Below are 16588 nucleotides of genomic sequence, written 5' to 3'. Positions count from 1 at the left end.
ACATGTCAGACGGACTGAGAGATGAGTGGATGGATGGACAGACAGTAGACAGATGAATGGGCGGAACTGAATTCTCTCTAGTCACTTTTCATAAGATGGGCAGGGAAGGATTAGCCTTTTTCAGAAATCAGTAACACAGCTACTTAATGGGCTAGATGGAATTCAATTGTACACTAGCCAATGGGACATCTAAGTTTTAGGTATATGATGAGTGAACCTTATTATATAACCTTGATGTGAAAGATAAAGACCTGGGGGAGAGAGACTCCTTTACCACAGACGATTGAAGCAGGAAACTCCACAGCCACGTGGAGAGCCTGAGCAAAGAGCCCACACCAAGTCTGCAGTCTTCTCTGGCAGTACCACGAGGGATCAGACTTTGCACAAACCCATTGTTGGACTTACCACAGCTCTAGATTTTGAGCATATTATTTAGTTAATTCCCTTCTGTCTCAAAACCCAACTACTGAATGCATAATACATGGATCATATCCCTCTGGTTTGATAATTTGCTATGATGGCTCCCAGAACTCAGGGAAACACATTTACCGGTTTACTATAAAGGACGTGACAAAGGATACAGATGACCATCCACATGAAGAGGTACGTTGGATAAGGTCTGGAAGGGAACTTCTGTCCCTGTGGCATTGGGGTGTGCCACCCTCCCAGCATGCGGATGTGTTCACCAACCCAGAAGCTCTCTGAACCCTGGAGCTCAGGATTTTTATGGAAGCTTTGTGATGTAGGCATAATTGATTATTAACTCGGTCTCAGCCCCTCTCGCCTCCCCGGTGGGTGGGGGCTTGAGATGAATAAGCTTCTAATCATAGATTAGTCTTTCTAATGACTAGCGCCCCATCTTGAAGCCACCCAGGAGCTCACCAGGAGTCACCTCATTAGAACAAAAGACTCTCGGGCCGGCCCCGTGGCGCACTCGGGAGAGTGCGGTGCTGGGAGCGCAGCGCCGCTCCCACCGCGGGTTCGGATCCTATATAGGACTAGCCAGTGCGCTCACTGGCTGAGCACGGTGCGGGCGACACCACGCCAAGGGTTGCCATCCCCTTACCGGTCACGAAAAAGACAAAAAAAAAAGAACAAAAGACTCTCCTATCACCCAGGAAGTTCCAAGGGATTTAGGGGCTCTGTGTCAGGAACTGGAGTCAAAGACCAAATATTAGAACAAAAGATATTCTTAGCACCCCTATTACTTAGGAAATTATAAGAGTTTTAGGAGCTCTGTGCCAGGAATCAGGGATGAAGACCGAATATGTGTTTCTGGTAATATCACAGTAATACAGAATCTTTGGTTGAAACTATGGTCAATGAGCCCTCCGTGTCATTGTCAAAGACTCTCACCCTAGTGCTGGTCAGCCTACCGCATGCCAGAGGAGGTAGAATGCTGGATCATACAAAAATGTTGCCCACTCCAGGCAAAGGAATGCTGAGTTATGTCCTAGTAGTGATAACAGGGTCATCATGTGCAAAGAGCACCACATCTGGGCTCAGGACTGCAAATGTACACACTTGTTAGAACATCCGCTCGGCACCTGTTCACAGCACCCACACACCTTGCCCTGTGGTAAACCTCGCTCCCTCTCCACAGTCATCAGAGGGAGACATAGTCTCTATAAGAAGGGTTTTTAAAGTGTAGAAGAAAAGTCAAACGATGACTTGACAAATATCCCAATTTGGTTTAAGATTTACAGTGCACTGTTTTAAAATAGGTACTGTTCTGTTTAAAAATCTGAAGGTTTTGATGATTTGTTGATTTTCTTTTTCAGTACACTCTTTCTAAAACCCTGGCTTGTAAGCTTTATCCTTAGACAGCGAAGGACTGATAGCTAGTCTCAGAAAAGCCAAAACTATGAAATAAATGTAAAGAGGCACGGCCATAGCTTACAGCACGTGAAACCCGGGTCACCGTTCGTGCTGTTTCTCACGCCCAGCGAAGGCGCCGTGCTGCACGGGTGCTTTTCTCCTGCACCACACTGCACACTCCCAAATCGCTTTTATTTTTCAGAAATATTTGGCAACTGTGCCCATTTTGCTGTGAGAATGGTACTAAGAAGCAGACTGATGTTTACATAAGATAGTTAATTCGTCCTTTTAGCAACTTCTTTAAGATGCTTCTCACTCCCGTAACGAGCCAGGGTTGTGCAAGGATGAGGGAGGTATACAGTGACCATTCAGCCCGGTTAGCAGCCTCTTTTACTGACACCCAGGGAAATGGTGGGAAGGAGCCACATTTAAAAAACAAAACAGAACATCTGTCTTCGTGCATCTTCAGCACTCAATTCAGTATGCACCCAGAGACCATGCAATCACATTCTACAGAACAGGTTCATGTTCACACAATTTGCATTTAGTTCCCATAAAAATCTTTTTACTTTTCAATCTAAGCATTCCAGACTTGATTTGGGAAAGCACGGATTCATCCTAAAGCTCCAGTCCAGCTAACCCCTCTGTAGGTTGATCTTCTGACTCTTCTAGCAAGGGTCAGATTCAGGGTGGACCCTGGCTATCATTGCTACAAGAAGATCCTGGCCTTGTATTTAATATATTGGGCTGACTTAACCTGGATCAAATGCCCACAAAAGGTGCCACTTCCTCCTCAGTCCAGAGAAACCACAGACTGGGTTGCCCTAGAGCTGCTTAAAGGTGCTGGATCTACCTTGTGGGGGATCTGAAGTTTCCCCTGATGCCCCCATCAAGGTGGCCTTAGATTTATCCTTAAAATTAACCCAGTCTCTCAGAGCCAAGACAATGGGTGACAGCACGCCAGATTGACCTGTCCCAGGGCTGCATGTCAGCTCTGCGCTAGGTTGAGAGCCGAGGTGACCTTCCAGGGAAGCCTCCATTTACCACGCTCACCTCTTGTCTCCCTCCTCAAGCACAGCAGCATGTATCCCTGAAGGACGGGGAGCTCTTCCGACAGTGAGACAGCCCCAAGATTTAAAGATAGAAAAAATAGCATTTGTCTTTTGATTAGTTTGAAACGTCTTACAGATACCTTCTAATGAATTCTCCCAATGTGTGAAGACAAGCTGTGCATGTAATGGGGGTAAAGCTAGCATTTGTCCAGGAAAGGGCCCCTTCTTTGGATGGGGAGACTTCTGCAGTCTTGGAACCTATGGAGCAAAACCACAGCACATTTGCCTCCTGAGTTGTCTGGATGAGAAAGAAAGCCAATTGGGTCATCTCCAGCCATCAACACATTGCACAGAGATGCTGAGTCCCTTTCCTGGGCCTTTGTCCAGTCCACCATCACCTGGTTTGAATTTCACAAGAACTCCTGTCTTATCACCTCTCTATGTAGAACCGGGAGAAAAGACAAGCGTGGGAAGTGTGTGAGAGGGGGAAGGAGGAACTCGCTTTCCCAGTGTGATGAAAGTTCTTGGGCCCAGGGCCCAGGCACCCACGTCTCTGAGCTTTAGAGTGGTGTTTGGTAATCCACACGACTCTGCTCAGTGCATGAGAGCCAAGAGTCCCCAGCTTTCTTTTCCACTCAGGGTGTTGTCAGTGCTCTGGCAAAAAGCAACCTGCACAATCACACATCCAGATTTAGTTTCTAGACTCGAGGGACTAGTAAGGACACATAAACAATAAAGGCAGCAGGGAAGGGAAGAAAAATGATAGGACGCATTTCTATAAAATTGCAACCCAAGTCACAAATCTACCCAGTACTGTGCTGCTAAATCTGGTGGCAGCACAGGCCCTGGGACTGGAGTAGACCATGGAAATCCTTCCAGATTAAAGACCTGCTGCCACATGCTGGTTAAGTCAATTGATTCTAGCTCATCTAGAGATGGGACTAGTAAAGGCAGAACATGTGCTTCCCACAGGGCTATTTAGCTTTGCCCACGGAAAAGCCCTCTCCTCCACCACAGACTGCACCGGCAGCCCCAACCTGCTGGCTCCCAGACCTTTGCCACTTGCCGTATGTGGTCAGTTGGGGAGGAAGGACACGGTGGCTGCGTGCTCAGGAGCCCATCAGTCCCACACAGGTGAGACAGCAGCTCTTCTGTGCAGTCCAGCACACCGAATAACAATGGTGCAGGGTCAAGAACAAGGGCGGCGTGCAGAGGACACCACAGCTGCACCTGGTCAGGACAGAGCCTCGGAGGAAGATTTCTGTAAGTGGGGTCAGGGATCCCCTGCGTTGAAAGCTCCCATGGTACTCATTAAGAATGCACATCCCTGGGCCCCACCAGGTGACTCTCACACCTGCTGAATCAAGGACACCATGGTCTTAAAAGTCATGTTGTTACAAGGAAAGCCTTGGCTTCCATTTCTTCCGTTTCGAACCCCCACTGCCCACCCTTGCAAGGCTGCCCATCCCTCTTCCCTTACTCACTGCACCACTCTGTTAGAAGCGTCCCTCTCCGCTCTAAACCAGGGTTTCTCGACCATCATTTTATTGTCGCCCATCATTTTATTGTCGCCCCACTTTCCCTGCAAAGAGCCTTTTATTTTTTTATCCTAATTACCCTCCTTTCCCCATGAAATTTTAATGGCACAGGTATTCTGCACATCTGTTCTGTCTATGCCCCATGGCCCCTTGCTTCCCCCCCTAGAGCCAATATCAGCCCCATCGGGAACGTGTGCTCCAGATACAGGGTCACGGGGCAGACTGAGCAGCAGCGGGTCTTAGGAGGGCTGGAGATGAGGATGAGGAGCTGGAGGGGCAGCCAGAATTAGCTCCAGCTGACAGCATGACCAAGTGCAAACGTAGATCCCATACAGCCAAATCTTCTCACATTTCAGAAGAACATGGAAAATCTAGATTTTTCTTTAGAAATCAACATTTACATGTTGGTGGATAATTCAAAAAATTTGTACGCAATAGGAAAGCTGGGTTTCCTTTGCAAGCTGCTCATTTGCACCCCCTGCTCTAGGGGTGTTTTAATGAAGAAACATGAGAAAGGGCTGGAGACTGCTGTGTGCGTGGATGTGAGTCCTTAGCACATCCCAGGAGCTGCTTTGGGATTCTGTGCTGGTGGGATTTAAGATCCAGGGGGCAGCCTCCACCAGGTACCACCCAAATGAGTCCTTCACTACCCAAGTGTTGCCGGCCTCCTGGGGGAAGTTTTGGAAGAAAAAGCAGGATTTTGATTCATCTTAAAAGCCAAACCAGTTTTATAGTCACCCCCACCCCTGCCCATGCACAGATTCTCAATGCCCTGCGCTGAAATACCCACCACTCCTGGCACGAGCTACTCCTCCACCCTACTCACTTTCAGGCCTGCTCAGTGCTCTGTCCCTCCCTGCCTCTGTGCCTGTCTGCACGCAGTCCCCACTGAGCGGATGTGGCCCTCCATCCTCTGAACACTGCCCGCTGGGTAAGACCCAGCTGAATCCTCCCGCCTGTCCCCTCTCCTCTGCACACCCATGTGGTGTCTCGCCATTAGCTCTTGATTATACTCTGTCTGGTATTTTTCCTGTGTAACCCCCTAGAGACTGTAAACTCCATAGAAGCGGAATTTCTTCTTATGTTTCTCTTGCCCCCTCCCCCCACTCAGTTAGGACTCCCAGGTGTCACTAAAAAAAATACTATATACTGATGGCAGTGGTGGTGCCACTTTCCAATCTTCCCACAATGAAATTGTGACTCATAACGTGAAAATTCGACAGGACCTTATTTTAAAGGTGAGGATAAAGGTACAATGTACACCTGCATTGCTGATTCTATTGACAGAGTCCATTGTCCTTAGGCTGGAGGGGACTCCTCCCCCCCAAAGTCATGAGAGAATCTGTACAGGGAGCTTTGAACCTCCCACAGATATTAACATCCTTATTTCAAAGTCCTTGAAAAATCAGCATTTGGGATGCAAGTGCCCACCAGAGTTTCTATAGCCCTGAGCCCAGAAGAGTCATAAGCCCACCACGGTCCTTGGACAAACACTTGAATTTACTGAAACTGATGGGTTATTGTGCAGAAAGAGGAAGAGAAAAACTTTCACCTAAGTCCGAGGGATGAGATGCAGAACAATAGAGGCGGCTCCACACTGGGCAGGACTGCGCTGCACTTGGAAATCTTCCACCGTCCCCAGCCCGTGCTGTCTCCAGCCTGGTGCACGCTTTCATTTATCCAGGGATCAGTAGCCAGGGGGGGAAAGTTTCATTCTCCAGCTGTTATGTCATTTCCCTTGATAAGTCCTAAATTGACCGCATTATCCAGCACCAAAGGGGCCTTCCTGTGGTCGGCATTTTTTATTATGTGCCCTTTCAGGGAACAAAGGCGTCTGTGTCAGTAAACCGCTATGCGGGGGAAAAGACAATATTATTCTCACAGCTTCACCAGCATGCTCTTCTGAGGGGCTAACGTGAACGTAAGAAATTAGGCAACATTTCCATCTTTTAGCCTGGCTGCTTTGGTGATCAGGTAAAGGAAAAACACAAAACACTATTTGTTTCAAGGGCAGTTTTTAGCAATAAAAATTTCAACTAGAACACTTCAAATGGAATCCATGTTTACACTTTTGCACAACATTTAAGCATATTTATGGGTGAAATGGAGTTGCCTCCCCACAGGCGTGCCTCCCCATGCCGGCTGTTTTTGTTAGGCCAAGGGAACATGCCTTTGCATTGCAGTAGTGGCGCCGTGAGCAAACGGGTGTTTCTGGGATAGAAACATCTCGAAGGAATATTTGTGGAGGTGTAACGAGTTGAGGATGGGGGCTTGGGTGCCTCACCTGGGAAACAAAGAGAACATTCCATGCTGTTGGTCTCTCCTCCACTCTGCTATTAAACAGAGCCACTTTCTTATAAACCGTAATAAAAGATACCACTAGGTCGTGTGTTGACGTATTGATCCTATTTTTACAAACATCTCCACAGATCCTCAAACGGCAGCGGGTGAGGTGGACGGGGTTAATCTGGAGGAGATCCGAGAATTTGCCAAAGCTTTTAAAATCCGGCGCCTGTCCCTTGGCCTGACCCAGACTCAGGTGGGACAGGCTCTCAGTGCTACCGAGGGCCCCGCATACAGCCAGTCGGCCATCTGCAGGTAACCCGCGCCTGCATGCTGTCACCTCCCCTGGCTGGCCTGGGCCGTGTTTGTCCTCGTGGCTCAGCTTTTCTTCTTCGGGTGGGCAAAGCTGGATGGGCAGAGTGTGGGAACACAGTGTCGGGTAGCTGTATGTTGGGATTGCTGATATCAATGCAAATGAAGGTGCTAAAGCATATTTGGGGGTCCTGGCTGCATAACTCTTGTCAACTCACGCAGAACTTCCAAGGCGGTCTCATTGGACATGCACCCCCCCAGGCCGGCAGCCTTCCTGCTGGGCCCACACCCCTGTCCACATGCAGGTGTCCTGAGCAAATGCAAATCTGCCAGTCCTCATTTGTGTGAATGCTCCCACTATTTCTGCCAGAGAAGGCTATCAGGATTTTCCAAGAAAACATACATTAAAAAAAATAATAAAATAGCCGTCTTGTGACCTCGAAGGCATTTTTTAACTTGCCTTCTCAGACAGCTTTAAAAGCACATTAAAAAAAAAAAAAAAGAAAGAAACAGCTGCTTTAAATGGCTCAGAAAAGGGTAGTGAGAATCTGGCCTAACCTTGCCCGTCCCCCCCCCCCCCCACACACACACAATTAAATAAATAAATGACAGAATCCAGCCTTGGTTGTGTTCAAGTTGATCTGGGTTAAGTCGTCAGAAGCAGCCCCCGTGCATGCATGTGTGTGTTGCACTAATCCCATGTTTATGCATGAGGTAACAGGCACTTCGGTAAGAGCTTTTTCCTCTTGGGCAATGTCTTATGAGTCTTCCTCCATCAGAAAAAGCCAAGAAACCAACTCTAAACTCATTTAAGTGGATTTGTTCTTGGTGATCCATGAAATGCTGTCTTTTTATCTGCTCTTTATACTTTTAATGTACTCCCCAAAGGACGGAAGTGTACTTTTCCTGCAGTTTAAGACTAAGGTTATAAATAACATCAGTATGGGGTAGTAGCTTGCAGCTCACATTTTGCTCAATGATTTTCCATAAAACCCATTGATTGTTGTTAAATACAAAAAGCACCATAGGATCCTCTCACTTCTATGGCCTCCCCTACTGTTTTTTCTTATAAGATACCTCCCTGTAGAAAATAACCTTTATTCAGTGTATACAAGGATACTACTGCTGGGAAACTTGTTTCAAGGCTTGTATATGTTATTCCAAATAACATGTAAGGCAGCATCAGCACTAACAAGCAGCATCGGTGATATGAATACTGTTGCTCCCTGTCGGGAAACATTAATTTTGTTTCATCTTGACAACCTTGTGATAAAGGTAGCCACAGGTTTTTAAGTTGTTGCCAATTTGCTATTGTTGCTAAATTCCTCTTTGGCTTATTTTTAGTCCTAAAATGTGATTTCCTTTTATTGACTTAAGTGCTATGTAGTGTTTTAACTCATACACCTAGCATTTCTTGGGCATTCCCCATCAAATATGTTCATTTCTAAAGTCTTCCCCAGGGGAAGCCAGCAAAACTGTAGCTGAAATGCAAAGAGACCTTGGGAATTCCTAGAAGAACAGAACATGTCAGATGCCTTGACTTTGGGGTCTTTCTCTAGCTTCCAGTGTTTCATGAGGTCATTTTAGGAGCTATCTACCAAGGGAAAAAAAATGAAAGTCTTGAAAGAGACCAGGGAATTCAAGGATGGAAAGGGGTCTGCAGGGAGGTGCGTGCTCAGCTCAGGCCTCTCTTCTCCCTTATGAGCTGCAGTGACTCCTAGGCACTGCTTGGAGTCCCTCCTTATCAGAGGCAGGGAAAGAGATGCCACCAGTACACTGGATGCCCCATCACCAGCTCTGTCCCTGATGCCATGGCACTGTAATTCCTATTGTCATGCTGTCAAGAGTTTAAGCTTCGGGGCTTTTACGGTGAACACAGCAAAATGTGGTGTGTGGGAAATCAGCATGACAATGACAGATTTGGGGGAGCTTGCCACAGTGACAAGCTCATCACATGATATTCAATGATTAGTTCACTTCGTACCGAAAGCAAATACGCTTCTTCCCTCCTTGACCAGTACTGGAAGTTGGGTTTTTCAAAAATAAACAAATAACTCCTTGAATTCTACGTGGAAGGGAAGGCTATGGAAATGCATTAAAATTTGGTACTATTTGTGCTGCTAATCACAACGTAAGAGATCTAAAATATGCTGCCAAAAATAAGATTATGGCACATATAGAACACCTATCCTTTTCTGTCCTTTTGCAAGCATCCTTATAAAAGGATATATATTCTGACCGACTAATGCAGGTTGATTTTAACTCTATGAGAACAGACCATTGTACTAAGAGTACTCTGCATTCCGATGGTTGGTTTTCAACAGCGTGGAACACTTTAAAAGAAAGGGAATTCTTCATATCCCAAGTAAACACACTGGATGGTTGTGAATTAGGATTCAGAATAAACAAATAAAAGGAATTGGTACTTTTTTATATTTCATTGAGAGTGAGTATGAATTTGGTACCAGGATGACCTCTTATAACACTCTATATAGTTTTGTCCAAGATTCTTCATATTTTTAAAAGTCAATGTAGCAAAGGACTGCTGATGGCAATTGATACATAGAAGACCTCATTTATAGAAAATGATATCATTCAAGTACAGTTTGCAGATATCACACATTAAACACAGCTTGAGGCCTTGGTGCAAAAGTATACCACTATGCCGGACAGTGTTTGGGAAGCATGAAGTGGCCTTCGCACATGCAGGGGTGGGCTGTTCCATGGTAATTACAATGTGTCCAGCTGTTCCAGCCAGAACAGTAAAGTAGCAATGGCCTATGTTTTACTGGAAAAGGGGCATGTTGTTAACTTACATATGGTGAAAATTGTTTGTTACCAGAGAGGGAGAGAGAGAAGTTAAAATGAGCTACAAAAGAGAGAAAAAGAACCATCAAAGACTCTTGTCCCAGTGGCCATGGCTGACTATGACAATTTTCATAATTTTCATTTTCATAACCAAATCAGTGGGGAGAATGAAAAGACAGTCAAATGTGAAACAGGTGAAGAATCATTTTAAATGAACGAACATGACCACTGTTGTCTTTGATGTCGCTTCGTAGTGTTAATTTTGCCATAAGGACTCTGAGGATTGGGGAGATAGAGTTGGTCTGGTGAAAACCAGAGCTTGGGCCTCAGCACTTACAGGGGAAGACCTGCACTTGCTGTGTGCCGCCGTGCTGGCTCGTGTGTGCTGTGTGCACGCGTGTGGTTTGCATGCACTGGCATGGAGCACGCTGGGGGGTGGGCGCTGGCTGGGGTGGGGCTGGCTACCTTGCAGCTGGCTGCTAATCTGGAGTGAATCTGCCCTGCCAGGCAGTCAGGCAGGCAGGCAGGAGGCCCACCCTGGCAGAGGACTCAGTGTAAGACTGTTCTTTCTCAATTTTCCCCCCAGACACACCATCCTGAGAAGCCACTTTTTCCTACCACAGGAAGCCCAAGAGAACACTATAGCTAGCAGTCTGACAGCCAAACTGAACCCTGGCCTTTTGTATCCTGCCAGGTTTGAAAAGCTGGACATCACCCCTAAAAGTGCCCAGAAGATCAAGCCGGTGCTTGAGCGGTGGATGGCTGAGGCTGAGGCCCGCCATCGAGCAGGTATGCAGAACCTGACCGAGTTTATCGGGAGTGAACCATCCAAAAAGCGCAAGCGGCGCACCTCCTTCACGCCCCAGGCCCTTGAGGTCCTCAATGCCCACTTTGAGAAGAACACACACCCCTCTGGGCAGGAAATGACCGAAATTGCTGAGAAGCTGAACTATGACCGGGAAGTAGTTAGAGTTTGGTTCTGCAATAAGAGGCAAGCCCTGAAGAACACAATTAAACGCTTAAAACAGCACGAGCCGGCCACGGCAGGCCCCCTGGAGCCCCTCACAGACTCTCTGGAAGAAAACTCCTAAAGAGACGCCCACCCACGCCCAGAAGCCACATCCACAGGACTGAACCCCACCCTGGGACTTCACCAAAAACGAATCATAGTAATTTCAATTCAATGAAAACACAGCTCCCCTCATTGTCACCCTTGCAAGTAAAAGACTAAGAAAACGACCAAGCGGACAGAATGGTTGATACATGTCCGTTGGTTTTCCAAAAAGAAAACACATTTTTTGAAAATTTTTAAACGAGGGCCACAGCACACGGACGGTGTGTGTGGCAGAAGAGTCCCCCCGCCACCTGCCTCCCCCAAGCCAGTTTTTTAATGGACTGAAAGCAAACCAAATAACCGCATCCTTTTTTCTGTATATTGTGAAAATGTGAACACATTCTGAGGAAAAAGAAAAACAAAACTAAACCAAAAATAACCAACAAAAGCTTGACCTGTTCAAAGCGAATGCAGGCCTGCCCCTGGAGGAGGGACTGCGTCCTCCCGGGCAGCAGGTGCTGATTCCCTGTGGAACCTGTAACCAAAGGCAGAAACCCGGCGCTGCCACGCGGTCAGTCCTCCTCTGCGTGTCAAGGTGTGTCACCAGTGTCCCCATTTGTACGAGCGGAAACGTAGGAAGCCTGGTTTCTCCCATCCCCCCATCCCTCGTCTCCACCTGTGGGGTGGGTGCCACTGCCAAAGCCATTCCGTGAGGCTCACTGCTGGGTTTTCTTAGGGGGTGGGAGGGAGGGGTTTTTTTTGTCTTTTTCTTTTTCTTTGAGAGGGGGCATCCTGGATCGTGTGCCAAAGCATCTGTCGCTTCCTTTCTCACCAGGACTTGTGGGTTTGAGAAGAGAAAATGGAGCTAACGTGTCTTTTTTTCCCTCCCATTCTCCGACTCCCTTGCGCATGGCCTCCGGGGTCTGCTGGAAGGCCACGGAAGTGGAAGAACAGTGTCTTTTCCACTCAGACCCTAGTGAAATGCAGGAGAGACTCCAAAATAGGGCTTTGCTCAATGAACTGTCAACACTGGCATAAGCTGTCATTGTGCTCACGGTCCACACCAGAGCTTGGGATTTTTCTCAGTCCGTTGGCCGCATACATGGAGAGCTGACCAAAACTAATTTTGTAATATAAACATAAGCTGCACATTTGGTTCAATACTTACATCTATGTTATGCTTCTGTGCAAAGCAATTTCTCTCAGAAGTCTGATAGCCAAAGAAATGTCTCAAGATTTCAGTCAAAATACACACATGGCATGCACACACCATATCCATACACACAAAGAAACAGGCCAAAAGGAAGGTGACAGCGACTGGATTGTGAAAGGCCGTCATGCACCCTGCTGGTCCCATCTTTTCTGCTACTTCTTTCATTCCCATGGCCATGGCAGACTTTTTCAGGGGGCAGAGATTGTTCTTGGGATAGATAATGGAGCAGAAAGGTGGCAGGCAAATGAAATCTGTTGGAATTGGGGGCTGGGTTCTCGAGGGGAAAGGAAGTTTTAACAGTGAAGTCTTCACTAAAAGAAAAACTACAGAATGGCTTATCTAACAAATCAGAATAACCTTTGCTATTAGAACTAGAGGATCTTTTCACTTTTAAAAATAACTTACTCAAAAGACCTGTGGGCCACAATAGCCTGAGAAGCCAGAAGGGCTTGCTGGGCCGGCGGCCACTGCGCAGGTGGGCACTGGGAGCCCGTGCCCGGTGTTTTCGCCCACCTGGAGGCAGGAGGTGCTCTGTGTGAGAAGCAGGCAGAAGAGAACCATGGATGTGCTGGCTATCAAAATGGAAATATTTATGAAGAGTTAATTAATAATCGTGCTCATGTCCTGTCTAGAAGTAAATTGTGAGAGGAGGAAGAGGAACGAGACCTCAAGTTGCCCAACCTGTTAGAAATGCCTTCCCCTGCCCCTAACACATGCCCGCCCCCCTGGGGGTTTGAGGTTTTTCTTCTGTTGGCCCCTTTGCTGGTTGTGTAAATGCTACAGTGTAATTGTCCCCTCAGATGATTCATGCAGCAATTAGGAGACAACTAGCAAGCAGACGAGAAGAAATCCTGGAGGCAGAGCTAGTGGCTTGTGAAGGTGCTTCCTTTTGCCAGTCGGCTGCCAATTGGAGCACAGCTAACCTGATCTTCGAGGCCAGCATCATGGCACCCATTTCGCCAGCTCCAAAACTGCACCAATACCAACCACTGAGAAACCCGAAACTTTACTGATTAAAACAGATTTTGTATTCTCCTAGGGCCTGCTCCAAATTCCATCAAGAAAAGCTCCCGAGAAGAGAAGTTAACAAGATAACACATGACGGATGCTAAATGTTTAAATATACGCCGGCAGCAGTTACCTAGGCCTGCTCAGTTCTGAGATCTATAATTGGGAGGGTATAACTAGGACAGTGAAAATATGAAATAAAAGTAATCTTCCAGAGTGGAACAAAAAAGAAATATATACATCCCACAGTCATGAAACCATTCATGTGCACTGATTTTTTTTATAGTTTTATAATTTTGTATTGTTTTATAAATTATTTATAAGGTGTTGTAATGCTTCTTATATTAATTTTTTACAGATAAATTTTTTGCTACAAGGCATAAACAGGTGCCTGAACAGATTCTTAGGAATATAAATTATACTGTGTGACTCATACGTCTTTGGGACCACACCTTTTGCTTAATTTTATTATGATATTTCTTATTTCCACTTGTAAACAACTTCATATGCCAGTAGCATTTAAGTGTCTTTTATGTTTCCATGAACTGAAGGTTAAGGTTGCCACCAACAAAAAATACAAGCCACTTTGGGCATATGTGATTGTATTTCAAGCTTCAATATTTTTCTCACATATTTTTAAATTATTGTCATCTTCATTTCATTATTTGATGGAAAAATGACAATGGATGTTACATTGCATATTTGTTTGCGGGTTTTTTTCATTTTCAACCACAAAAATATTTTGAACAGTTGAAAGTTTTAATTGCATTTGCAAGGTTTTGGTTTCTTTCTGTCGTAATCACAGATACACATGCATACACGAACACACACACAACGCAACACAAAAGAGAGAACAAAAAAGCAAAAGGAGCTAGGGAAAAAAAAAACAGAAAAAGCAAGTAGAGGCGTATCAAAGAACTCAAGCTATAACCAAAAAGAAATCATAAAATGCCTTTGCTCGTCTTCTCTACGCTGGACCAAAGCTCAATATTTGTAGGTATATGCACATTGTGTAGATATGGCTAACTGTTGCTGACAATCTCGCAATACTAAACTGTTCCTATTTTAAGAAAAAAAGAAATACAAACTGTTCATCAATGTTTTACCTCAGCACTCTACTTGTACCCAGTTAATGACCAAGCTTAGAAAAATGGAGAGAAAGGAAATTGATTTTCATGTTAATGTTTGACTGTAAGATCTGTTTGAGTAACATTTTGTAATGAGCTTTCTGTCATGTGATTTGCTTGTCTTCAACTTGAAATAATGTGAGGCACATTCATTTATTTGTTGTTGTTAAGAACGTGATTTTTTTTTTTTTTTGTCCTATGTGCTGTGATCTAGACTGGTCACCAGGGTCACTTATGAGGTTCCGCTACGAGATCTGCTTCCCCATGCCTGGAATAGGCAGCAGGAGGCAGGGCAGGAAAACAGACTGTGTTGTTTTAGGAAAATCATCATGACGAGAAGTTGACGTGATAGACTTGTGACCAAGAAGCCAAACTGGATATTTAAAAGCTCCTTACCTGCTCTGACATTGAAACCAAAGCTGATTTATCTGCACAGGTTGCTTAATGTTAAAATTAAAAAATAAAAATAAAAAAATTTAAAAACTGTACTTAATCTAGAGCAATATCTGTATGGTCAGTAAAGCTGCACTTTGTGTATTTCTTAACAGCTTCAGATTTGTCACTTTTAATTTGTACCATAAAAATAAAGAATTGTTTGACATGAGCTTCTAGGCTAAGTGTGTCTTGTACTCAGATATGTCATTTAAGTTGTAAGCATTTAAATAAATGTAGATTACAACCCTAAATTTAAGAAAAGGATTGGGTTCAAGACAGACTAATATCATGATTATTTTAACTATTTAAATGAAATTCTATATTCATTGGGACTCCTTTGGTTGCAACTTACAGAAATCCAACTCGAACTTGCCTAATCACAAAGACACCAAGTTGTTTGACTTCATGAGACGTCCTCTTGTGGACCTCAAGCACAGCTAGATACAGTGGTTTCAATTATGTCACCAGCATGTCCTCCGTGGCTTCCTTCCTCAGACAGATTCTCCGGCCATCGACACCAGAGCTTTGAGCTATGCGCCTGTCTCTAAACTCAGCACTGGTTCTAGGGGACGGCGCACTTAAACCAGCCATTGGGGTCAGGGGCTCATTCCTGTCTGTGGTGCAGATGAGGCCTCATGATGACAACCCCGCAGGACCACAAGGAAGGAAAGAGGACTCTCCATGAGAACAAGAAGATAGAAGATGAGACGGGATAATGGGCAGACAAAACCCTGAGCCACCACGGTCTGCTGTTAACAGCCAGCTGTGTGTGCCAGGTGTTGCAGAAAGTTCTGCTAGGAAAGAGTGCTCTGCTGCTCCTACAGAATGTCTGTAATTGCATGTTCTGGAAAATTCATGCATTTAGAATATGCTTTTGTTTGAAGGTTAATGTGGGCAGGAGGGGTGAGTTAATGTTGTCATGCAATTTACTCATTCAAAAGGCAGGAGCATCTTGCTAAAAATATCAGTAAAAAAAATTTAGAATCACAATCTCCATACTTTTAGTAACCTTTAGCAAACATTTCTCATGCTACATGGGGATCTATGTATCAACTTCGTGTTATGATCGATAAGAAGTACTTAGGGGCGAGCAATAGAGCCAGAAATCCGGATGCCCATGTGTTATATAAATGGGCAAAGGGAGTGGCCAGTAGCTCCAATCCTGACTCTAAGAGGAGCAAAAAAAATGCTGATATCTCTGCCGTCGGGGATGAGGGAAAGAAAAAAGAAAGTCATTTTCATGCTTCCTTTTCATATAAAATACTCTAAAAATATTCTGGGCAAAGGTCCTGCCTATGATTATGCCTATTATTATTAAATATTTTTTACTTGGGAAACTCTATCATTGAAAAGACAGCTATCATTTAAATTTAATCATTCCATATCCCACAAACATCTGCTAAGCGCCTCACATGTGCCAGAAAATTCCATGTGCTGGAGACTCAAGAATACACAGAAAGAGAAACAATTCTGAGGCTAACTTCAAAACAGAAAACAAATAAGAATAGCCTAAGCTTAGAAGACAGTCACTGGGATCTGTTTTAAATGATTCCAAAAGCTGTTCCGATAATAATTTTCTATTAAATCAACTGTATCCACACAATATATTCAGTGGCAAGTGCAGCAGGACGATGGTTGATGAGTTTCATCAAAGACGTGTGGCTGGAAAGAGTTCAGATGCAATCTGCCACAGCTTATAGACGAATCCGGCTCCTCACCAACAAATGTAGACCTCGCCCACTGTTCTGCCCCCTAAAAGGAGTCCACCAAACAGCCCCAACAGCTTAGCCACTACTCACCGAGGAAAGCCACGGTCAAGGGGAGATGACACCAAGGGAGGTCGACAGTGTACGGGATGAAGATCTTCCTAAAACATATGAAGTATTTCCGTGTTTTCTTAAAGCAGATCATGAACATAATTTACCCTCTTCTTGATGTTT

General features: G+C 45.1%; 1 protein-coding gene across 2 annotated transcripts in view; it reads left to right on the top strand.

Annotated features, from left to right (window-relative positions):
• The window catches only part of POU6F2 (POU class 6 homeobox 2), a 449402-nt gene extending 438500 nt beyond the window's left edge, over positions 1-10902 (top strand). Inside the window, exons 9-10 of one of the 2 annotated variants that reach the window (XM_063115068.1) lie at positions 6838-7006; positions 10398-10902. In XM_063115068.1, the coding sequence (XP_062971138.1) occupies positions 6838-7006; positions 10398-10902 (674 nt within the window). The remainder of the gene's footprint in view (positions 1-6837; positions 7007-10397) is intronic. The other variant, XM_063115069.1, reaches the window with a different exon arrangement.
• The last annotated feature ends 5686 nt before the right edge of the window (positions 10903-16588 follow it).

Source organism: Cynocephalus volans, chromosome 11 (genome assembly GCF_027409185.1).
Source record: "Cynocephalus volans isolate mCynVol1 chromosome 11, mCynVol1.pri, whole genome shotgun sequence".
Taxonomy (NCBI): Eukaryota; Metazoa; Chordata; class Mammalia; order Dermoptera; family Cynocephalidae; genus Cynocephalus; species Cynocephalus volans.
This window is presented reverse-complemented; position numbering and strand designations above follow the sequence as displayed.